The 25,207-nt window shown below is 35.8% G+C and overlaps 2 protein-coding genes across 9 annotated transcripts in view; one reads left to right on the top strand and one right to left on the bottom strand.

Annotated features, from left to right (window-relative positions):
* Positions 1–8,718: 8,718 nt before the first annotated feature.
* On the bottom strand, positions 8,719–20,567 carry LOC142352244 (inositol 2-dehydrogenase-like). 8 transcript variants are annotated; one of them, XM_075404718.1, is made up of 7 exons: positions 20,556–20,567; positions 15,963–16,264; positions 14,033–14,198; positions 10,713–10,954; positions 10,096–10,214; positions 9,590–9,789; positions 8,719–9,093 (listed from the first exon to the last, which is right to left on the bottom strand). In XM_075404718.1, exons 2-7 carry the CDS (start codon positions 16,146–16,148, stop codon positions 8,948–8,950), a joined length of 1,059 nt encoding a protein of 352 aa, XP_075260833.1. In that variant the 5' UTR covers positions 16,149–16,264; positions 20,556–20,567; the 3' UTR covers positions 8,719–8,947. The 8 variants fall into 8 exon arrangements, with proteins under 8 accessions (XP_075260833.1, XP_075260832.1, XP_075260834.1 ...); XM_075404717.1 differs by lacking the exon at positions 20,556–20,567 and adding an exon at positions 20,420–20,540 and having other exon boundaries at positions 15,963–16,222; XM_075404719.1 differs by lacking the exon at positions 20,556–20,567 and adding an exon at positions 20,420–20,523 and having other exon boundaries at positions 15,963–16,201.
* An 856-nt stretch (positions 20,568–21,423) lies between these two features.
* LOC142351959 (uncharacterized) overlaps positions 21,424–25,207 on the top strand; it is a 48,898-nt gene continuing 45,114 nt past the window's right edge. Inside the window, exons 1-2 of the mRNA XM_075404249.1 lie at positions 21,424–21,623; positions 23,763–23,981. Coding sequence (XP_075260364.1) covers positions 21,548–21,623; positions 23,763–23,981 — 295 coding nt within the window. The 5' untranslated portion in view covers positions 21,424–21,547. The remainder of the gene's footprint in view (positions 21,624–23,762; positions 23,982–25,207) is intronic.

The raw sequence follows: 25,207 nt of genomic DNA, 5'->3' as shown, positions 1-25,207 counted from the left end.
TAGCACCCAAGTTGTCCTTCGAGCATACAATTTTGAATTCTGTCCTCAAAAATACGTGGTCTGGCTTAACTCAAGAAAAAACTTGAGTTTAATCAGAAGCGGATTTCAAGTGGCAGTTTGGAGCGCATTGAATCATAAACCGGTTCAGGCCAAGGATAATTTGATCGAAATTGGCATCATGCACAAGAAACTTGCAAGATAAACATCTGACTTGTAAATTCCTACAAGTTACCTATCTTTCGTATGAAGTTTGTAAGTTCTTGTAAGATAGCCACCCTTCCTTGACCCGGATCCGTGCTGTGGTTATCCTGTCTCATTTTTTTGCTCGCATCTGATTACTTTTTGGAATTAGTTGTCAGTTTTTATATAGCTTATCTAAAAGATATAGTGTCATATTGAGAAGCAAATACAAAGACATTGTTCCAAAATCCATGCCAAAGAAACCTACGATTCTACCACTTTCATTTGTTTTAAAACAAAAGGCCACAAAACCAAAGCTTTCACCGCAAAACGCAGAGCATGCGGTTTTTGTGGTCAACAGAGACAATTTTATTGAAAAGCAGCATATTATTAACTTCTTGAACTGCTTTAATATTATTTTAAGATGAGATTTGGAAACCAACATTTCTCACGACACATCATAACAATAATTTCTAATTTGTCATTGGTTTTGCAAATCAGTAATGAAAGATGCGAAATTATAGATGCTTGATATTTTTATCTGCAATTTTTATATCGAGGCGTTTTCATCCTACAACTTACTTATCAGAATTTAATTCGTTCAGGTCTAATTGGCACATAGTTCAGAGCAATTGTGGAAACTAGAGACAATTATAAAAAAATTTAAAAAATGCGTGTTTTATGGTGCGTAGTAACTGCAGGGAGTAGCTGAAAGGGAGCTTCCTAAATTTGATACTAAACATATAAATGTTTTGACCACTTTGACACCAGTTTGGCTGACCTAATGCTATGTTTGAGTTTCAAAGTTCAAACATTTGGTTACAGGGAAGACAAAAATAATGATAGTGTCCAAATTATAAAAATTAATCTGCCCAGAATTGAACTTTTTGGCATGTTCAACAGGCAAATTTGATCATCATGCTGTTCAATTTATTTAGGCTCTTTGAAAATTTTGAATTATTTAATTCCCATGGTACCGAATTCCCCGCCAGAGCCTGAAAAATTACTATCCGATTTCGATATATCACAAATGATTTTTATAATATGTTCCATATTCGGCACCTCATCACATTTTAAGAAAGGTTCTCACAAAAGAAACTCACAATACGAACTGGGCTTATTTTTTGAACATTGGACAACTAGCACCCAAGTTGTCCTTCGAGCATACAATTTTGAATTCTGTCCTCAAAAATACGTGGTCTGGCTTAACTCAAGAAAAAACTTGAGTTTAATCAGAAGCGGATTTCAAGTGGCAGTTTGGAGCGCATTGAATCATAAACCGGTTCAGGCCAAGGATAATTTGATCGAAATTGGCATCATGCACAAGAAACTTGCAAGATAAACATCTGACTTGTAAATTCCTACAAGTTACCTATCTTTCGTATGAAGTTTGTAAGTTCTTGTAAGATAGCCACCCTTCCTTGACCCGGATCCGTGCTGTGGTTATCCTGTCTCATTTTTTTGCTCGCATCTGATTACTTTTTGGAATTAGTTGTCAGTTTTTATATAGCTTATCTAAAAGATATAGTGTCATATTGAGAAGCAAATACAAAGACATTGTTCCAAAATCCATGCCAAAGAAACCTACGATTCTACCACTTTCATTTGTTTTAAAACAAAAGGCCACAAAACCAAAGCTTTCACCGCAAAACGCAGAGCATGCGGTTTTTGTGGTCAACAGAGACAATTTTATTGAAAAGCAGCATATTATTAACTTCTTGAACTGCTTTAATATTATTTTAAGATGAGATTTGGAAACCAACATTTCTCACGACACATCATAACAATAATTTCTAATTTGTCATTGGTTTTGCAAATCAGTAATGAAAGATGCGAAATTATAGATGCTTGATATTTTTATCTGCAATTTTTATATCGAGGCGTTTTCATCCTACAACTTACTTATCAGAATTTAATTCGTTCAGGTCTAATTGGCACATAGTTCAGAGCAATTGTGGAAACTAGAGACAATTATAAAAAAATTTAAAAAATGCGTGTTTTATGGTGCGTAGTAACTGCAGGGAGTAGCTGAAAGGGAGCTTCCTAAATTTGATACTAAACATATAAATGTTTTGACCACTTTGACACCAGTTTGGCTGACCTAATGCTATGTTTGAGTTTCAAAGTTCAAACATTTGGTTACAGGGAAGACAAAAATAATGATAGTGTCCAAATTATAAAAATTAATCTGCCCAGAATTGAACTTTTTGGCATGTTCAACAGGCAAATTTGATCATCATGCTGTTCAATTTATATAGGCTCTTTGAAAATTTTGAATTATTTAATTCCCATGGTACCGAATTCCCCGCCAGAGCCTGAAAAATTACTATCCGATTTCGATATATCACAAATGATTTTTATAATATGTTCCATATTCGGCACCTCATCACATTTTAAGAAAGGTTCTCACAAAAGAAACTCGCAGTACGAATTGGGCTGATTTTTTTTTATAAAATAGGCCAACTAATATCCAGGTTGTGCTTCGAGCATGCACTTGTGCATTCTGTCCTCAAAAGTGCGTGGTCCGTCTTTACTCAGGAAAGCACTTGAGTTGATGATCAGAAGCGGATTTGATCACATTTGAGTCTGATCAAAGACGGATTCAAGCTTAGTTGATTGTAATCAGCGGCGGTTTCGAGCGCATTTAATCATGAACCGTTTCGAGTCCAGGATAGTCTGATCATGTCCGGCATCATGCGCATGATAATCTGATCAGATACGTTGTCAAGTGCACTTGGGTAAGATTTCCAACGGCTCCGAGCGAACTTGATTATGATCATCAACGGCTTCAAAAGCAGGTCAATCGAATCTGAGATGGCATGGAGCGCAGGACAGTCTGATCTTAAATGGCTTCTATTAGACAAAGATAATCTCAGTAGAAATTATTTCGAGAGGTTGATAGTATGATAAGCCATTTTCGAGCGCAAGTGGGTCTGATCAGAGACGATTTTGACCAGAGAATAGACGTATCACAAACGGCTTTGAGTTCAGGTTAGTTTGATTAGAGACGTTTTTGAGCGCTAATATGAGTGCACTTCAGTGTCTGATCGGAGGCAACTTCGGTCTGAGACTGTCCGTTAAGGGTCCAATTCAGCCTCGTCTAGCTTGCTACAATTGAATGGTCTAATTTTGTTTCTGCATTTTGTCTTTACTGACTAGTCTACTTCAGCGTATTACTATTTGCACCTTTTTAAGGTGAAATTTTGATTGCGCAACATAGGAAAATCATATTACATAATCATGAGACGTTTGCTTTTTGAACTGCTTTTGATAAAATTGTGAAACTTCTTCGAGAAGAACAACAGGCTGTGCAAAAGTTTTTCAGAATTAAACATTTCATGATCTAGTATCTTTTTTCGAAGATGTTCAAATAGTAACACGATAGCTATTCTGCTTTAAAAATTTTCATGAAAATGCTGATGTTTTTTTTCAGTGAACAATTTGTATCTTTGGACTGAACTCTTTTGTAGAATTGGACTGAACACCTCTGAGTGAATGTTAACTTGTGAACAGTGTTCACTTCAATCTACAGCAGGGTGTTCTGAAATTATTCGAAAGGTCAAACTTGATAACTTTTTAAGTGCACTCAACTGAAAATTAAAGTAATATTCAATTAAGTCAAATGTGAAGAAAGCAGTTTAAAATTATAAAATCGAGTTATTAACTGAAACAATTATTTTCTACGGAACTTAAATTCTTTCAGAAAAATTTTCAATCAGTAGATCATCATTTATTATACTAAAAGCACTAAAAACATGCAAACTTTGTTGATTGTTTTTTCTACTAACTAGTTTTATACACATGCTATACACACACAACTTAAATTTTGAAGAAGATATTGAGCCTTTAACTCTGAAATTGTCGTAATTAATATTCCATTTGAGTTCTATTTTTGTTTTCTAATTGAGAATTCAAAGCTTTTATTTATCAAAGTTCAAAACAATTGACAGTGATTCAAAGTAGAGTATAATAAACTGAATTATTTATTCAAAAGAAAGGTCACTGTTTAGTTTTTATGGTTTAAAAAACATATTAACAGTAGAGAAAAAAGGCTATTTGTGACCCCTGCCACGATATTGGTGAAATAACAAGATCATTACGGAGGTTTTCCCACGTTAGTACCTTGTGCAAGCAAAACATACTTTGGAACATCACGGTAGAAAAGGCGGTGCCCTATGTGGAAAATCCGGTCATTGTTTTTCACTTTAATCAGGAAGTTGAAAAGTGAAAACTGCTTCCGACCACAAATTATGTGTAGAAAGCGGGTTCCACAAAAAAAGGCGCAGATTAATTGCAGCTTAATCCCTCATTTCAGTAATGTGAAAACAATAAATCGTAAAAGTCGGTGGTAAAAAGATTAAAGGATTAAAATTTTCGTGTTCCAGCCGAACGTAAGTACTTTCACTTTTTTTTTCCCATCTTTCGCATTAAGGCTCTTAATTATTTTGTAGAAACCCATTTCACAAAATCACTGAAAACGCCGGCCACATTCGCTGCAAGTAGATTTTTTCAGTACCGTTAGACGCACGTAATGAAACCTTTTTAGGCGAAAACTCTACCCATTTTATTTTTGTTCCTGAAACATTAAAAAAATTCACAAAGAGGAGAAAAAGGAAAATAAACTGCTTGATCGGCCTTGGAAACGAACCTTAGTCGCTTAATCTTTGTTGATTCTTTTTAATGGCTTCGCAGCTGCGCTTTTGATCTGTATATTTGAATTGATTAGATTGAAGGCGAATACTTTGAATTGCTGTTAAGAATGTTTTTTTCACTTTCATTTTACCACGTGTGTGTTTTCACCTGAAGTTGTTCAGTAGTTGTGGTACATTTTCTTCTTTTACTTTTTTATGCATTCTTCGAACCCAGTTCAGCAGAGGAAGGATTATTTAGGCTTGGGATGATATGGGGCTTGAACCTAATATGTCGCAAGATTCCAGTTTTTTTATTTGTTACTTATGCCTCTAGTCTGTGGTGCGTGGAAAAAATAAATTGGCGTTCAATGAGATGATAAAAAGTAATTTTTCAAACGTTGAGTGAGCCTTGTATTTTTGCCTATTTTGTCTGCTATGGCATGTATCACGTGTTTAGTTGCTCGATTAATATAACATCTGGCTAAATTTGTCTGCATTGCTTTTACTGGTGGTACAATTGCTTCGTCATAAAATTTTTGACTTCTGTGCTATCTTGGTTTTCGGGGGCAGATTCTTAGAGCTCAATTTTATTAGCGTTTCGAACTTTTTTACGTGCACCTGGGACTGGTCCAGCTAGCGGTCATTTGCGTACAAGAACAGAGGTCGAAACCCTGATTTGAAGACAAGGGGCACACTTTCTTCGTTGGTGTTTAGTTTGTACAGTCTCCAGAGCTGAAATACTCTACTGTTTGCTGTCATCACTTGGACGTTGCGGTGATCTTTCCAGATTAAATAATGGCTGAGAGTGATAACAGGAATATTTAAAGATTTGCTCTTACAAATGGGCACCCTTTTGTTATTCAGAATTAGCGCTGAGTCTTTTTTTGATGGATTTCCAAAGATCCTGTTTGGAGTTTTACTTGGATTAGTTTGATATCGAGTAAATTGCACCACTTCAGAAGGTTGTTCAGCGATGATTGAAAATTTTTCTGAAATAATTTGGATCAACCTGATCTGTAAAAAAAATGCAAAATTGTCAGCGAGTTGCGAAATTTGGGATTTTTTTTGATAAGCCGTCTACCATAGATGAGAAAGAAAATTTGAGATATTACGCTTCCTTGCGAGCCTCCAGCCGTTTGTCAAAAGCTTTTATTGATACATAGTTTATCTTGTTATAAACGATTCTGTGATACTAAACAGTTTTTCCAGATTATGAGGGATACTTCTAGCCCTATTGATTTTAGTTGAAGGATAAGTCCCTACGCCAGACAGCATTGAAAGCCTTTTGAACGTCTAGAAATACCAGCCCAACCATTTTTGGCCACTTAAAAGCTTCTTTTACGTTTGGGACGAGTTTTAAAGGGTTGTCTTTTGTGCAGCGATTTTCTCTGCTTGCTTTTACCGAAAAAATTGTGGGATTTGCAAGGTTCGATTACTTTTTGTTATGGCTCTTTTTTATTGTTTAGGTCTTTGATTGCCTTCCAGAATGCCTGGCTGCCTTTGTCACCTGCAATTTCTGCAGCTTTTTAAGCGTAAGTTTCTGCTGAGATTCTTCCTATGGATCGTTTTTATTTCCCTTGGGAGGTAGTTTAATTCTGTATTTGGCGATATGTATTCATCTTTTCTGGATGTTTTAAGTTTTCGTCCAGTTTTTCTTTTTTATTTATCTATTTTTTTGTCTCTAAACTGTATGGAAACTGTTTTGAATTAAAGAAGTATTCTTCGACTGACTTGTGAATTATTTTTTCGACAATGTCACTGAACTGATTGATATATTTTTTCTTTGGTTACGCGGCGGCCAAAAGTGTGATGATATGAAACCCTTTTTTGCTTTTTTGTGATTTCTCTAAACTTTTGAAAGTTTTTTTCATATTCGCAAGAAACTTTTTGTTTTCCTGAAATTGTTGTTCTAAGATCACTTCCTAGATCATCTGTCACAATAAAATCCACAATAATGTTTCTGCTTGTAACGTCTGATGATCAACATGTAAACTGACCGTTGTTAATAATTTCAAATTGATCTTTTTCAATTTAAACTTTGACATCCTGAGCGAGACCGGGGTCTGATAAAAGCCCATTGCAGATTGGATGGTCTGGTAAACCTTTGTGCGACCCAGTTTTGTATTGTCAGAGCTAATTGTGTTTCCACATAACTAACTAAGATAGATTGACATATGTAAAATTTTGTCAATGTTTTCTGTGATTTTTTTCGCGATTAACAAAATTGATGCGTTTAAAAGAAATGAACAGAATAGACTATGCACCAACTATTTTACAAGCGTGCAATTTAATTCAGATGGGTCTTAGCTTAGTTAATTTTCATGGGAGCAAAATACTCCTCGCAAAAGACGGATTCCAGCTCTCAATCTCCCGAGTTAGAAACTGCAGCATTAACCACTTTATCTTTTGTGCTCTTGTCATTGCTGACCTTACAATCGGTATAGTGTTTGCAACAGATTCATGTTATCAACAAAATCAAATTAGGTCTCGCCAAAATCAAGGAATCAGTCAAGAAAAAGTCCGCGAGCAGTGAAGGGTCGAGAAACAATTTAAAGTTTTTCTTTGAAAATACACACACACGTTTCTAATAGTTGCCTCAAGCTTGGATAGAATGCAACTAAAAATTAGAATGCTTACTAAAACATTATTTGACGTAACATAGCGATGCACTTGACAAATTTTAACAATTAATTGAGTTCAGGCATTTCAAAACTAAAGAGACGTTTCATTTAGGCTATAGACACAATTTGCAATATCAAAGAAGAAAAATATGGAATCGTTTCAAATTTTACAGATTACAATGGCCACAGCATTACTGTTTGAGCATCTTGGAGGAGATATTAGGTCGTGGGTGGTTCAATTCGAAATTATTGCCACTTATAGTTCTCTAAAACGTTTCAGAAACTAATTTCGCAAACTATTCTGCGATAAAGCAAATCATCTGATCCAGAAGTAAATATGATTTTCGACTGGCCCACAATGCTTTGACAGATATATATTGTCAATTGTGATATACTCACAGTTAATTTGTTTGGTTTCAGCTTCTTGACATTAGTTGACGGTGGATGATCTTTTGATAAAACATATTGCATCACTTTTTAAAATCTGTTTTGGCTATTCGATGTAGAATTTAAATCAATGTAGACTTTTTACGTGAAAACTATTTTTGGAAAACATTTGATTCTTTAAAATTCATTTGTTAGAACGAAAACAACATTTAAAAGATAATTGTTCGAGTAAAAAATTGTTCAGCGTGCAGCCACAAAAAATTTGGAGGAGGATAAGCGGAAAAAATTTTCAGAAAGATGAATTCGTGCCGACTAATAACAAATGGCAAGCAGCTTTTATGTGACGAGCGGAATTTTGTTGGATAATATAGGCCAAACCTCGTCTTTTTGTGAGCAAATTTTTAAATAATATCGGCCAAACTCCATAATTTTGTGTGCCTCTAGTAAGGGCATAAAAACAATTGATTGAAAAATGACAAAGGTAAATCAGTTGCCGCAATCCTGCTACTTTGCCCCAATATTTGATTTATTGAAATTTGAGCATCTTACTCCATCAGCTATAATAATCATATTAAAGTGTGACATTTCTCAGTTTTTGAATATCAAGATTTTTAAACCTCAGATTTCTAACACGCTAGAGTTTTTACGTTTGATTAGAGAAAGAACAGATTTGAAACTGGTGAAGTTGCATGCTTGCTGACTATCTACACATCATCAGTGAACAATGGAAGTTCAGGTAAAGTTTTCGAATCAACAAAAAAACGGAATCATGAACAGAATATTTTTCGACACATAAAATCTAGGTTCTGCTCAGTTTCTTTTATGTAATCTTCTGGTTAAATGAAAGTCGAGAATGAAGTTGTGAGTCGAGAAAAAGTTCAACAAAACAAATTTGGGTCACAATAAATTCAAGAGCTCATATAAGTGCGCAACAAAATTATTAAGGCGAATTTTTGTCATGGGTCGGGTTCTATGCTGTCATCAATGTTCTATCAGGTTTGACATTGGTAAAAATGAAGAGTATTTTTTTATTCAATAAATAGTAGTTATTTGTAAATATCAATTTTTCTGCTATGACAAATGTCAAAAATGTTGTTCTGCAAATTTTTACAAATTTTTGACTCCCATTCAACTGTCGGGGTTCTTAGCAGCGAAGGTGGATTTGGAGTAATCCACCTCCACCGGGAGTCCAATTTGTCTCGAGTAGTTGATTGCATCCAGTGTGAGGACCACAGAAGCCACTTCGTCTTCTGTCACAAGAATATCGTCACCTTCTGAAATTATCACAATATTTTTCGTAAATAGGGTTTCATTATATAGGGTAAAAATAAGGTGAAATTTTTATCACTCGAAAACGCTCGCTTTTTTGTTTTTTGTGCAGTCATTCGACGCATTTCAAATATCAAATTACGCTCGTTCTACTATTTTCTTTTCTTTAGCCCGCTTGTGTCGCTTACATCTGAATTAGTTAAGATGAGCAGAAAATTCAACTCGGATAAAAGTCCATAAGTAAACAAACTGTTTATTTCCCGTTTTTGAGCTGAATCTCGGCCCATGAAAAGATCATGCTTGACATAAAATGACCATGAAAAGATTTTTTCTCGACTTCAGGACGAGTGTATAATTTGAGTGTGTAATTTTAGGACAATCAAGTGCTTCCGGGCGCAAGAATTTTTGAGTTTTTTCAAAAGTCGAGGTCTGAACCAGAGATGAGAACCATTCCAAATCACAACAGGCGACAATAAAACATTGTAATAAGTCATAACTAACCTCTGACACATTTGAAGAAATGTCGCCATTCTTCTGTGAATGCTTCGGCATATCTGGACTGGAAGTCCTCACAGGGTCCATTTTGGACAACTTGCCCAGAGTTGAATTGATGGAATTGGTCCTTTGGAACTGAGTCACTTGCAACTGTGTTTTTATCTCCGTACACTTTAATGCGTTGTTCATACCCACACGTCGAGTATCTGTTTTAAATAAAATAAAATAAAATTATAAAATATTTCCATCCAATTCAATAGATTGGTCGCAACCTTAAGCTCTGCAAAGGCTACTTACTAGGAAAACTTGCAGGCTACTTGACGGCTACTTGAAGTATTTTAAGTATATGAAAGAATTAGGGTATACTGATTAAGGAGATTCCAAAATGCAAACTATGCAACCAGGACCCCGGGTCTTAAATACTGGGATACCTGATTACCATAATACATTTTAGAAAATTGCATTTTTTTGCAGTAGTTTTTGTCAATTCTTGCAAACAAATCTGTCAGTACCTGGATATTTCGATAGTGGTGATGGCACCAGATGGGAACTTCATGACCACAGTGACATTGTCGTCGCTTCTAGGGTATGGAGCAACAACCGGGTTGAAACAGTGACCCTGGGCATACACCTGAGGCAGAATCAATATATTGGTAGTAAAATGGTTAAAAACGCAGAACTGCGTCAAATTTGTAACTTTAAGTGTTGCCAAAAAAACTGGGGGCCGACGTCTACTTTCTCTATCCGATCAAGAAAATATAACAAACGAGTGGAATTTTAGGATGTCGGTGACAAAATTCTGCAATTTTTTCCAGCTCATTGTGCTTTTTCCGATCGATTTTTTTTTCAGATTGCTTCGGTTCAACCAATTTTCCTCTTTCCGTTCGAATGTTTCTTTTTTTTATTAATTGTCCCCTTTGGGCAAGGGTTCAGAGTTAATTACATCTCAAATATTTTTAAATCTTATTTGAAAAGGAGCGACTGAAAAAATACGAAATCGGCTGCATGAGCTGAATTGTTAAATAATTCTTCTTAGAGGCAGTCTTTTAGACAATTTTACAGCATCTCTTCTCAAAATTTGGAATTATGTCAATGGTTCGACTTCATCGAAGTCATAATGATAAATTACCACCGTCGGCGTGTCCTTCATTAACCAGATAGCCATATCCACATTGTGGATTCCAGTCTCGGAGTAAATGCCCGGTTTGTTCATGAGGTACTCCACTTTGGGGTAGGGGTTGTCCCTACTTGTCATGCTGATGTTGTATATTTGCCCAACTGACCCTGACTCTATGTGCTTCTTGATTTGCTGTGTGGGTTGATCAAATCGTCGCGTCATTGCGCATAGAAGCTTCAGGTTATGTTCGTCCGCTAAAACCAACGATGCAGAACCGTTTGTTTTTCTGCTGGAACGTTTGATGCAAACCTTGGTTGGTCACTTTATTTACAACTAGACAAGAACAAAACGTTTTCGACGACAAAACACCTCGAATCATCCATGAATGACAAGTTAGTTCATTTCAGTCGAGTCTCATTTTTAGGTTATAGGGCATGGATAACAAAGGAAACTCTCACAAGTAATTCTAAAGACATAAAAGTTTCAGAAGTAAATCTAAAACGATGAAGGCAACTGTGTAGGGTATCATATTTGTGGAACAAATTGCTATCAAGCAATGAGTGCCGGAAAAGTCTGGAACTGTGGATAAATCTTGAACTATGACAATTTCGAACTATTTCCTAATTAAATTTCGATTGCTTATTACTGTTTTCTCCTCCTTGCACTAGCTATAAGAAATGTTCCGGAACTTCAGTCTTACCAAAGCAAAACATAACTGACTACTGTCAGCAGAATTTCTCTCAAAAGACAGGCGTGGTTTCAACTGTGGGACTCACTTGAACTAAGAACATTGTATAAGGTCACTGAGGGACTTAAAATTATGGTATTAGAGCTTACTATAGACCACTTTAAAGATCTAATAAAATAACTGCACTCAGTTTTGGCGCACTTTTGGTTGAATTTTAGTAACCGCCTCGAAATAAGTTAGCTTATCTGAATGATCGAAATTTAGATCACGCAAAACTCAAGACTCAAAAAAAAACATCGGACGAAAAGTTGAAGCCTCATAAGAGAAAGCGTCGATCAAGTGAAAAATCTCATGTGAAAGATAAAAAAGATAACCAATATAATACTGGATATGACTCAGAGAGTCGTCAATAAACTATCTTAAGTAACCCTACTTATTAATGAAATATCAAAAAGATTAAAAACAAAGCAACATATAGCTAGAAAATGTGGTAACGTGTGTTCCAGGACATAGTTAGGTGAGGGGTCGTTAGTTAGGTGTAGGGGAATAGATTGGGTGGAGTAGGTAGTTGAAGGCGGTAGGTTGCTGAGAAGTCTGTAGGCAGGTGGTAAACAGGTGCACCTTGTGGCAGGTAGAGGTAGGTGTGAGTAGATGTTAGTCAGGTGTAGGGAGGCTGGTGGGGGTAGGTTTTTGATGTTAATAGGGGTTGGGGTGTTGCTCGGTGTGAGGATGGGTGAAGGGTGAGGGATCAAGCATGGGGTTTTGATAGGTAGATGTTTGATCGTTACTTTAGGTAGTTAAGAGGAAATTGTAAGGATGAAAAGTTCTCAAAATGACCTTTACTGTTTGAATATTACCGCCAGTGCGTATTTCTATGCTTTTCAGACTAAGCTACAGATAAATTTTGAGGTTTTTGGTTAGGTTTTTTAGATGCAAATACTTAGACCTGATAGGAGTTCGAAACTGCTACCTACATGACATCACTCACACATCTTAACCACTCAGCCACAACTGCGTTGTTACTCAAACGCCAGTAATCAAATTTATATTAGCGTCAATTACATTTATTTTTATCGTTTTTTGACATATTTAATAAATTACTCATTAAGATGACATCATCAGCGTGGTATGATTCCATAATGAAACTATTATGTAATGGCAACGGATGCTTAAAATATTATCATTTCATATTTGGGTGCACATTAATTGCAACCCCCATGCGCACGTGTAAGATTTCAGTTAGTGGTACATAACGTATTGGAGGGTATCAAACGGAATGAGAACTAAAACAGTTGTCATCGCCTTATAAATACCACTAGAACCTGTTGTGCACTGTTTGGCCAAAGTTTGGCCACTGCTGCTACATTACAAAGTTTGGCCACTGCTGCTACCTGAAGAGAGTAGAGAAGTGTTGCAAACATATTTAGTCTACAAATTAGTTGCGTTTCTGAATACAAAAATAATCAGGAGCAATCGCTCAGCAACGTTCTAATCTTCGGGGAAGCTTCTAACAGCAACAGCAACAGGGTAGAGAAACATAACAAGAAGTGTGAATGTAGCAGAGGAAGAGTAGCACAGGTGTCATGTCAAACTAGTAGATAAATATGTCAGAGGGCACGTCACACTCCCAAAAGTGTCTCAAAGGTGTCCAGAGGGCAACATCAAAATTTAAATATTCCGAATTACACAAATGATTCAATTTTAAGCATAATAGTTTCAGTAATCAGCCATAAATTAACTGAGTTTGGCTTTTTTCGGGAACCATTTATTCTACCAAGACATGAGCACTAAGGTCTGATCAGAGGACTATTGGGCCTGGCATGATCAGAAATGGCTACGGGTCAGAGACGGCACTAAGGTCGCACGATTCCTTGTGTTATACAATTGATCAGAGGTCATTTCGTTCTGGCAAGGTCTGAGCAGAGGTGACTTGGGTCTGGAACCTTAACCTGGGTAATCAAAGCGACAGAAAAGATTGAAGACCAGATCTGAACAGTTTGAGCTAAGTTTAAGACTCCAGTGCTGTTTTCACTCTGTAGAGACTTCGTTTATTTGTTGCATTTACAATTTTCATGACAAAAAGGGACCTGCTCAGAATATGGTCATAGTAAATATGCAGACTGAAAACTGCTACGATTCAACACTATGATTAGATACTCTGTTACAACGAGCAAGGTAGGTTATTCATCTGAGGCAATCACAACTAGATATGATTAAAATAAACATTCTCACGCCACATTTAATCCGGGTCGGGGTTTTTGGGTTAATTTTTGTAAGAAATACGGTGATTGCAGTGAATATGGTGAAAAAATATTTCGCCGCATTTCACCGTTTTTCTTACGAAAATTCACCGTATTTGCTTTCCAACGTTTACTGAATCTGATTTAAATTCACAAGAATTATCTTAGAAGTGAGTGATTGTTGGCGCAGTGGAATAAGAAGACAAAGGCATGCAGAAAATTATTTTTTTTCCACCGCATTTCACCGCATTTCATACAAAAATTCACCGCCAAACCTCGACCCCGGAGAGCTCTCATTTTTATAGCTCTAAGATTACTAACAAATCAGCTTGCCCCTGAAGTTGATATCTTCTCGATCGTTAAAATAACGGTCTGGCGATTGATATTCAATAAAGATTTCTCACCTAATTTGTAGACCCTTCTGACCGCATCCAGTGTCAATACAAGGGGTTTCTCACAGAACACGTGCTTCCCAGCCAACAATGACGTCACAATTAGCTCCTCATGCATAGAAGTTGGAATTGCAATTGCTACTGCGTCACACATTTCAATTCCACGATCGATTTCAGCCTAAACCATTATGATCGATTTATTGGTTGTCCCGTTGTAAATATTACACCGAGAAAAAGTAAAAGCCGGTCAGGTATTTTTAAAACATTACCCGGGTCGAGGTTTTGTCAAGAAATAATGTAAGCTTAGCGGTGAATAGCGGTGAAAAAAACTTTTTTTCACTGCAAAGCGCCCGCATTTTTTAGCGTTGAATGCGCTGAAAACGGTAAATTTTTGTAAGATTTGCGGTTTTTAGCGGTGAAAATTTTTTTTTCACTGCATTCACCGGATTTCATACAAACAAGAAACGCCCGTACACGGGTTCGAACCACTCAACTCCTGCGTGTCACCATAACTTTTTATTCCACTGCACCATCTTTCACTTACTTTATTCATAATTCTTGTCAATTTAAGATAAACTTTTGAAATTAGCGGTGAATATTTGTAAGGTTTGCAATTTTAGCGGTGAATTTTTTTTCACCGCATTCTGCTGGTAGCGGTGAAAATTTATTTTTCACCGCATTCTGCTAATAGCGCTGAAAATTTTTTTTACCGCTTTCTGCTGGTAGCGGTGAAAAATTTGCTTTCACAGCTTAAGCGGTGAAAAAAAAATTCACCGCTTAAATATTTTTTGTCACCGCATTCATCGCATTGAGCCCAAATCTTACATTTTTACTAAAATTCATCGCAAATCTTACATCTATTAGCGATTTTTAGCGGTGACGCCTCGATCTCTGTATCGGCGCTTCTAGCCATTATTTGAAAATACATGCCAGTTTAGGCTTCTTACAACAAGAATCTTAACAACTGATGACAGAAATTTCTTCTACAAGATTATTTTTGAAGCTCCTGGAAAAAAACTTTCTGGAATCCAATTTGGGTTACTTAAGAGCATGAATCAAAAAATATCCTTCAAAAACTTTTATTGAGAATTCTGTTTTTATTTGTTAACTAATATAACTCTGTTTTGTGCTTTTCTTGCGTCGGAAACGTGCTCATATTTTTGAAGGAGAAAGGAAAGTTATACTACTATCAAGTAAAAATGAATTTAACTTGCGAGATCTAGAAAAAGAGGTTAAAGAACATCTCGAAAAACAAATTGAAGGTTTTTACAGGTTAAATTTTGATTTAAAATTGCCGCTGAAATTTTACAAAACTTCTCGTATTTAGAGTACTGATCTATGAAAAAAATTGCGATTAGCAAAGAAATGTTGAATTCGATTGGCATGTGAGAAAAATGTTAGTTTCAATTACTGGGCCTGGCCCTCTATTTTGTTTTTTTTTTCATGAGAATCTTGCATTACTGCGGTTGAAGCGAGTTCATTGGTTTGAGGTCAGTGACCTTTAGAATCAGGTTTTACTGGGTGAAAGAATTTAAATTCTGACAGGTCATTGATATGTCAATAAGTTTTTGACAGCGCCGAGGAGAAGTTAGTAGAATTATTATCGACTTTAGTTTTGTAGCCATTATTTCGACATAACATTAGAGTTCGTCAGGTAAATTCTTCTTTTGCTTTGTGAAACATTATTCAAAACTATCACATTCAGAGAATGAAGCTTTGTTAAAACGTGTTTTACAATCTAATGAACTTGGAAAACATTCTAAAAGTCTTCCAATTATGAAATGTCGTAAATTGCAACAAAATCTTAAGATTTCGTGAGAGAAAAATGCAAAATTCGCAGGAAAACGGCGAATTACAATCCAAATTACAAGAATATAAACAAAATGTCTATCAATTGTAAACAAAAAAGGTCGTATATATAATGGAACAATCAATTACTTGCCTGTGCTACATGTTCTATGTGATCAAACCCTTGAATCAGTGTCTGGCTCTCCTCGGACGGATGGTCGTCAACAACACACACCACTCTGAACTTGTCTGGCAATTGTAGAAGACTCTTCAAGTGGCAGGTACCAGCCTCCCCCGCCCCAATCAAGCTCACTCTCAGCACCTGGCTCTGATTACTCATGCTTTCCACGCAATTTAAGAATTGAATTGCTTCTTTTTCAAAAATGAGTTATTCTTGACAGAGGAATGTAAGTACTGGGTGAATTCCGACTGATAAATTGTAATTCGCTTCTAAATCTGTTCAGATGTTAATTTCACAACGCAAATTTTGAACAGGTATTCTATTCTAAGATAAATTTTTAACGGGTGGACTTCAGTTTAAAGGAATCTGCTGATGATATACGATTATAAATACAGTTTTAGAAGGAAGTTTTAACAACTTGATTTCAGTTTCCTTGTATCTGAAACACTCGGGTGAAGTTTGTTCAAAAACGATTTAATTGACCAATCGAAAGAAAAGCAATTTCAACTTATTAATTTGAGGATCTTTTAAAAATTAAGACAGACAGTCAAAAACAGTAATCTGTTAAACGTCAATCAAAATATGTCTGTTTTTCAATGTTCAAAACTGGACAGAACACAGGCACAAGTTTTCCTTTCTTTGACCTATTCCCGGGTCAAGATTCAGCGCCGATTCACTGCATTACTTTTTAAGTGATGCGCTGAATGCGCTGAAATGATGTGAGAAATGCGCCGAATGCGATCAAATGCGCTGAAATTTTGAAAAAGCGCTGAAAATTCAAAATTTCAGCGCACCTTCAGCGCAATTCTTACATAATTTCAGCTCATTTTCATCACACTTCTTTCACACACACACACACACACACACATTTCAGCACTTTTTTCAGCGCATTTCTTGTAAAGTTTTAGCGCAAATTCAGCTTATCCGTAAGAAAATTTCAGTGCTTCTGAGGAAACATAGAGACAATAAAATTTCAGCGCATTTTATCAAACCTTACTTTCGGGTATGCATTTGTTTGTGTGTGTGTGTGTGTGGGGGGGGGGATAGTTTTCACCATTTTTTGACTAATCTTTTGGCATGTTTTTTTTCTCCTGAGGGATTGCAGGACGCCTTTTTTCCATTAATTATTATTTCTGATCTGAATTTATAACTTTTGAAGTTATTACTTTTGGTAAAAGCTCTAAAAGAAAGTTGTGTTGTTTTAGATGATAAATTTGTCTAATCGCAGATAAAAGCAAACTGGCGAATAAACGAATTTGATTTGGAATTGATTTGCCACTGTTTTATAATTATCATTGCTAGTTATTATTCAAATTGGTCGCTTTTTGTCCATTTTTAAGTTGTTCGCTCAACTACAAAATGAACCTCACCAAATCAGATTTGCTTTTTCAGAGATCAAAAAAGCAAGGTAGAATTTGAACCAAATTAGACTCAATTCATTATCTGTCTACTACATTGTAAAGTTGGAGGACAAAAACGGAGTCCGTTAAATGTTATTTAAAAAAAAACAAACAAAATCTGAATGAAAATCGTTCAGATGCTCATTTTGTTCTCAATTAATACGTCTAAGTTAAATTTGAACCAAATTAGCCTGATTTATCGGCTGTCTGTGTCAGTGAAAAGATAGAGGACAAAAAGGGCGAGTTCAATCAATGTGAACAAAATTACGCAATATATGAATTACAGCGATTAAGAAAGGGTAAGAACTGCCTAAAGTACAGAAAAGACTATGAATTCAATCACACTGCAATGAATCAGCGTCTGATTGAGTCTGATCAGACAAGATATAGGCTGCACAGAGCAATCTTAGAAAAGAGGGCGCGAATCTTGACAGAAACATTAATCTGGATTTTCACTTGAGGTGGTGTCTAGCGAGAGCTCAATATGAGGATGAAACGGGACAAACCCTGCTCGTTCAAAGTTTCGGCGCGTTTATGCAAGCGTTCTGAAGGCCGTATTTAAATACCCATCAATATCAAAATGGGATATGATCCCGTTTTTGGTTTGTTTAGCTTATCAAAAAAACAAGATCACTGTGCGCGATGAATGACGAGCTGTCGTTAAGATGAAGTTAGCTGAAAACTTCAGCTGGGATTGCTGTAGATTTTGCCAAAGTAAAGTCAAGTCAAGGACAAACTAGCTTGGTCTCATCAGACAAATTTTTGTGCCTTTGAAAAAAACTCTTATTCCAATTTTGGTGGTAACACTTTGGTGTTTTAAAAGATCTCGAATACGGCATGTAAAAGATTGCCGGGATTACATGTCTTCGTTGTTTTCGTCAATTCCTCTAAAATTTTTGGTTAGAAAAAAAATCCATCATTAGTTATAGCCCCATACTAGACTCCAAATCAATAGTGGTTCCGGACAAGAAAAAATGTGCAAACTTACTTTTTTTCTTGTACTGGTTAAGTCTAAACACTGGTTAAGTCTGAACTTTTAGTATTCTAACAGGCACTAACGACTGTTGCCAGGTATATTATTTGGCATATTTTGAACATGAGTGCAGACACATGACAAATCAATGTGTGTACCGCGTTTTGAAATTTTGTTTACGCTTGGCTAAGACTTAGTTTAGAATTGACAAATCTTGCTAAATTTTTTTAATTAAAATTGTCAATACAGAAAGTTGATAGAATCTTAAATCTTGATTAACTTTATTTCGGTGTTACTATTAAAACAGCATTTGAAGATAGTCTAGGACACGTGCTTGCTAGTGAAAAAAGAACGATTGATTAAAAGCAAAGCCAGGTAGCTAGGCATAAAGTGATATCTTTGGAATAACTGTTACCAAATTGGTATAACAATTGTCTTCAGACAGCAAACAAAAAACTTTTTTGCTTGTGCGGTCAGTTAGGGTCTCTGAAAGAGGAACTCAGTTGATTTTATCTTTAGTTTCAATGTTTTTATTGCAGAAATCTCAAGAGTCATTGCCCGCCAGTTCATATTTTTTCAGTAGTTTGCGTGTTTGGTTTTTTTAAGGTTATTGGAATGAATTTGGAAAACTTTCTCTGAAAAGTTCTGTTATAGGTTAAATAGTATAGTAAATTTCTGACTCTTTGATCTAGCATTTTTGAAGAGTAAGACTTTTTCCATCAAATTCAATAAAAATTTTCCCGTGAAAATATTTGTGATGTTCTAATTTACAAATTTAAAAACTACAAATGCCGTTTTATTGAAAAATAAAGAAGCTTGGTTATGCAAGGATAAATCAAAACCGCTCCGTTAGATTCATGTGTAAACTTCTACAGGCACCCCAAATTCATTTTTGTTTTCAATTCAGAAACAAGGGTTCATGCAGTATACAGTTTTGAATCGGATTTTTTTGACGAAGAGGGTAAAAGTTGTCAGCTCAGTTAATCAAATCCAGTCTGCAATGTAGAAAAATAAGATAGAGCATTACAAATCAAAAAATAACTGACGCTTTGAAAGTTTGGTACCGTCTAAGAGCAGTGTAAGTAAAAGTCTTTTTGATAATTGTAATAACATATCTTTAAAATGCCAAGTCAGACCTGGAGACAAGTTATTCAATGAAATTAAAAATGAGAAGTACAATTTTGGGATCTTTTCCATCCCCCCCCCCCTCCAGTACTTTTTGAACCCTCATTAACAGAGCACGTGCCTTTACAAAGTAAATCATTATGTAAAAATACGGCACGTGCTTCGGGGGGGTGCAAATAATATGCACCCCATTAAGCTGGGGGGGGGGGGGGGCACACACGGAAAACATCCCAATTTTGATACAAAAATATATACCAACAAAAACATACTTTGAGCCGAAATCAAAGTTTCTCTGTCACATTTTCAATGTAAAATGAATCATTGTAGTCTAGAAAAAAAATCCGGAAAACTTTGCAATTAGTTTTTTGTGTACTTTCAAAGATTTTTTCTGGATCTGTGATCTCGAAAAATTGAAACTCTACTTAATAGAGTTTTCCTACATCACTACAAGATGCTTGGAATTGGACTGTTGGATTATTTTTTATTGATATCCTAATCACCCTCCCCTCCCTCTCACTATCCCTAATAAATCTTTTAAGACTCCCAGGTGTACGTACTAGTGTTATTACGTACTGTGTGTCATAAACGGGCGCTTACTTCCGAAACACAAAGGATCAAACTGGATCCCTTTTACTTCAGTAATGCATGTGGCATTTCTTGTTTAGAAAAATTTGACTCCGTAAACATAACTGAATACAATAGTAATGAAATAAAAATACGGATCTTTTCCGTTCGTACCCTCCCCCCCCCCCCCCCCCGTACGTTATGCTCCCCCATTCACAGAGCACTAAATGGTAAATCATTATGTAAAATTATGGCATGTGTGTCTGGGGATGCAAATAATATGTACCAATTAAACTGAGGTGTACAAACGGGAAAGATCCAAAAAAAAACTATTGCACAATCAGTCGGAATTTTAACAAGTATTTTACGTAAATCGACGTGCTGTAAACGAAAGAATTTAAACTGCTGGATCGGATATTTATATCGAGATTATAAAATCATTTCGCAGCATAAATTTTGAGAAGTAATTCTGTTTAACTACTGGCTAAGTTCAAAATTTGCGACCGGAAATCCTATAGACACTTGTTATATTTATAACTAGTTAAACCAGATAATGAGTTTGGACTTATGACAACCGGGTCCAAGGTCAATTGCGCTTTGGTATTGCCCATTCGGAATATATTGCTCCTCCTTTCTGATCTATCTTTAGATTATGCATATAGAAACTCGAAGAAGTTTAATGCGACCAAGCTACGTTAACATTCTATTTAAACCAATGCTACAGATTAAATTAAATTAATGTAAATATATTATACAACCAATTTATAGGGTCCTTATTTTCAGAAGTTGATAAGGCCTCTCTCTATTCCTCAGAATTTTTGTTAGTCCTGGACATCTTTAATTTTGATAAATTTTTTCGATCATTTAGTCAACCAAGTTAAATTGGATACGTTGATTAAGAATATAAATACTATATTTAAATCGGGGTATAACGTGAGGATTTTTTTCTTGAAACGTTGAAAATGGAGTTTGGGTTCATCCATATAATTTAGTGTGTGTTTAATGTTCCTGTAACGTGTTTTTAGCAAGTACAAACTCTCCATTTTATCATTTTATCTTTGATCAGATCCGGAGATGTTCTAATCTTTTTGGCCATACTATGATAACAAGGCTCAGTAAATTGGACGACAAACATTTTCAATCTTTTGAACATACTGATAAATAGTATGGCTGGGTTTATTCTCCAAATAATCTTATAGGCACTTATTACCAGTTTATATATTTTAGGCAACCAAGTAAAAGATAATCTTTACTGCAAATTGAGATATGAATAAGTTAACTCATATACCATTCACATCAAAGTGAGATATGAGTTTCACATACATATAATTTGAAATATTAATCATTACATTACTTCCATATTTATCATACTTTCGGTCGCATTATTTAAATGCGTAGCAAGCAAAAATTGATCTTATTTTGGTCAGTTCCTGTATCTGAAATAAAACCTTTTTTGTAAAGTTTGAAACTTAAATTTTAGAAATTTTTCCCTCAGAATGAACTGCGCGGTGTCAACGTTTGTTTATCTCTGCTTGGGTTTAGCCGCATTCAATGCTTTTAAAATTGCAACAGGTAATTTTTCGTTTCTCCCGCCCTCTGATTAACTAACCATTTGCATACCTCTGTAAATAAAGTACATATTTTTTTGTACTCTGGGTATTATATCACTTACAAAACCGTCTATCCCTGAAATCATTATAAAGTAAGTGAAATTCAGAGGGCAGTTACGACAATTCTGCTTGACAATCTGAGGAAAATGACTCAAAACGGGGACATTTTGAGGCCTCTAGCAGCCGCAATGCCTAAATAAGTTATATAATAAATAATCCACAATAACCTTCTAGTTTAAGAAAAAATTAAAGCATGTGATAATTTGGTAAGAAAAACGCTTTCTTGTTTTTTTTATCTGTTTTATCTGAGGACAATGGCACGCCTTCAGGGCGACTAGCTCATTGATACGTTAAAGTTTTTGCATATATTGATTATGTAGGATGTCTAATTTTTTTGCAGTTTGCATTTAACTTTTTGGAATCGAATCTTTGATTCATTGCACATTGAAAGTTTAGAGCGTAGTCTGCAACTCCAAAAGTCAATCATGTTTATGACACAAAACGTCATTCAATTAGTTTTTAAACCAGAAACATGTTCTGTTTCAATTTTGATATTTATGTTTTATTTCGGACACGAGGAAAGTCCTTAATTGCTTAAGGGCATATTTTTTGTGAAACCATACAGAAAACTCTAAACTACCAAAGTCAGAGAAATTTTTTAATCATGTTTTTAGGCTAAACGTTACCTGCATTCTGCCTATAAAATATTGTGTTTTCTTATTCTTTCACTTCTTGTTTTTTAGTTGGAAGGGTTGCAAACCTACAGTATAGTTACTAAGTGAATAACAATGCAACAATCTTTACAAGCTACCAACTATGACCTGCAGAAATATTTTGAAATTCGCGTGCAAAATAGAACAATTTTGCTCAAATTTCTCCATTTTTGCGATGGCTACTATAGCGTCTATTGACCTATTTAAGTCAAAATTGCCAGCAAAAAAATGATCGGTTTGATGATCGAAATCAAAGAAATTCTTTTTAACAACTCTGGGTGCGATGAAATACAGTTGCATAACGAAGTAAGGAAATGAATTGTTTGCGCGCAATCAAAACTAAATTTTTGCAAGTATTTTTTCCACTGTTGCAATATGAAGAGTGGCTAGAAAAAGTGACGAAAAATATAGTCTAATCAATCCAATGATAAGTTGTTCCTATAATAGAAGCACTTGAGTTTGCCGCGCTTATGTGCCTTGTAGAACAGTAAAATACATGTAGACTACCTGCTTGATAAACAGTAAAATACATGTCATCATATTCAGACGAACAGCAGAATATTTTTCATCCTGCTCAGACAAACAGCAGAATTTTTTCCATCCTGTTCAGACGAACAGCAGAATATTTTTCGTCCTGTTCAGACGAACAGCAGAACATTTTTCAGCCTGTTAAGAGTAACAGCAGAATATTTTTCATCCTGCTCAGACGAACAGCAGAATTTTTTCATCCTGCTCAGACGAACAGCAGAATTTTTTTCATCCTGTTCAGACGAACAGCAGAATATTTTTTGTCCTGTTCAGACGAACAGCAGAACATTTTTCAGCCTGTTAAGAGTAACAGCAGAATATTTTTCATCCTGCTCAGACGAACAGCAGAATATTTTTCATCCTGCTCAGACGAACAGCAGAATTTTTTTCATCCTGCTCAGACGAACAGCAGAATTTTTTTCATCCTGTTCAGACGAACAGCAGAATATTTTTCGTCCTGTTCAGACGAACAGCAGAACATTTTTCAGCCTGTTAAGAGTAACAGCAGAATATTTTTCATCCTGCTCAGACGAACAGCAGAATATTTTTCATCCTGCTCAGACGAACAGCAGAATTTTTTTCATCCTGTTCAGACGAACAGCAGAATATTTTTTGTCCTGTTCAGACGAACAGCAGAACATTTTTCAGCCTGTTAGGAGTAACAGCAGAATATTTTTCATCCTGTTCAGAGTAACAGCAGAATATTTTTTCATCTGGTTCAGATACTCATCAAGAGTGTTGATAAAAGCTCATAATAAACAGTCTATAATATGCCATGATCAGTGTTCTGTGCATTCTGTAAAATATCCATGATTCGGTTCTGAAGTGTAATGACTCGTAAGTCCGGGTTCCCGTTTTAGACGTGAAACCATACTTGACAACCTGGACCCAAGAACCTTGTCCCTGTTACTGTGGTCGAGGCACAACAAAGTCAACCAGATACTGTGTGTGGTATGAGAAAGACGATAAAGCGGACGGGGGTGTGATTGAGAGGAGGACCAATGATGAAACAGCTCAACATCCTTGTGGTGGTGCACGGCTGAACGACAATTACGTTGAGTGCTTCAATGGCTCTTGTTGTTAGTATGGTAACAACTTTCCCGGTTAAGTTTTTATACCCAAGTGACTTCTGATTAGGCATTTGTGTGACCCACCCGGGTCGAGGTTTTGTCATTATTTTTTGTCAAAAAATAATGTAAGATTAGCGGTGAATAGCGGTGAAAAAAACTTTTTTCAACGCAAAGCGCTGGCATCTTTTAGCGTTTGAATGCGGTGAAAGCGGTGATTGTTTGTAAGATTTGCGGTTTTTAGCCGTGAAATTTTTTTTTCGCCGATTTCACCGGATTGATTTTGGATCTATTCTGTTTCGCCCCCCCCCCCCCCCAGTGTTTTCATGACCCCCAATAACAAATAATACGTTGTTATATAGCACGTTACTAGGTAAGAAAATAGCACGTGAGCCCGGGGGTCATAAAATATTTATACTCACCTCCTGCATGTCTCTAACTTTTTATTCCACTGCGCCATCTCAATTACTTTACTGATATTTCCTGTGAATTTAGGATAAGCGTTCAAATTAGCGGTGAATATTTGTAAGTCTTGTGATTTAAGCAGTGAAATTTTTTTTCACCGCATTCTGCTGGTAGCGCTGAAAAAATTTTTTTCACCGCATCTTGCTGGTAGCGGTGAAAAAGTTTCTTTCACCGCTTAAGCGGTGGAAAAATTCTTCACCGCTTAAATTTTTTTTTTCACCGCATTCATCGCATTGAACGCAAATCTTACACTTTTCCTCAAATTCACCGCAAATCTTACATCTTTTAGCGATTTTTAGCGGTGACGCCTCGATCCGGGTTGTTCAGTAATGCTAGCTGCTAAAAATGGGCATGATGTCGTATTCCGCTATTATCAAAATTCGTAGCTTGCCAACAATAGGCAATACAATAGCCTGGCTTGATATATCTCCAACCTGAAATCACAATTCCAAAACATTTGTAAAATATGATTAAATTAAGCCTCATCTTATTAAACCTCAATCAGACTGATATTGGAACATTTTCCTGCTTTTATCTTATGATCATACCAATTTCAATCTCTGTCCTCTGATCCGTGATTCAAAAATTTGACTGCAACAGAGTTTGACGCGAAATGTGCATATTGAAAAAAACATCACAAAATGAACAGAAGCAAAGTGTAAAGTGTGCCTACCGCCGAATAAATATCGTCTGTACCATAAAGTTGGAATACGCGAACGTTCAAAAAATGCCAAAAACCTGCAATTGAGCATCAATTTGGTCAATTGAATGTC

Source organism: Convolutriloba macropyga, chromosome 13, assembly GCF_964194025.1.
Source record: "Convolutriloba macropyga chromosome 13, txConMacr16.3, whole genome shotgun sequence".
NCBI classification, from domain to species: domain Eukaryota; kingdom Metazoa; phylum Xenacoelomorpha; order Acoela; family Convolutidae; genus Convolutriloba; species Convolutriloba macropyga.
The sequence above is the reverse complement of the archived record's forward strand: the minus strand, read 5'-3'. Positions and strand labels throughout refer to the sequence as shown.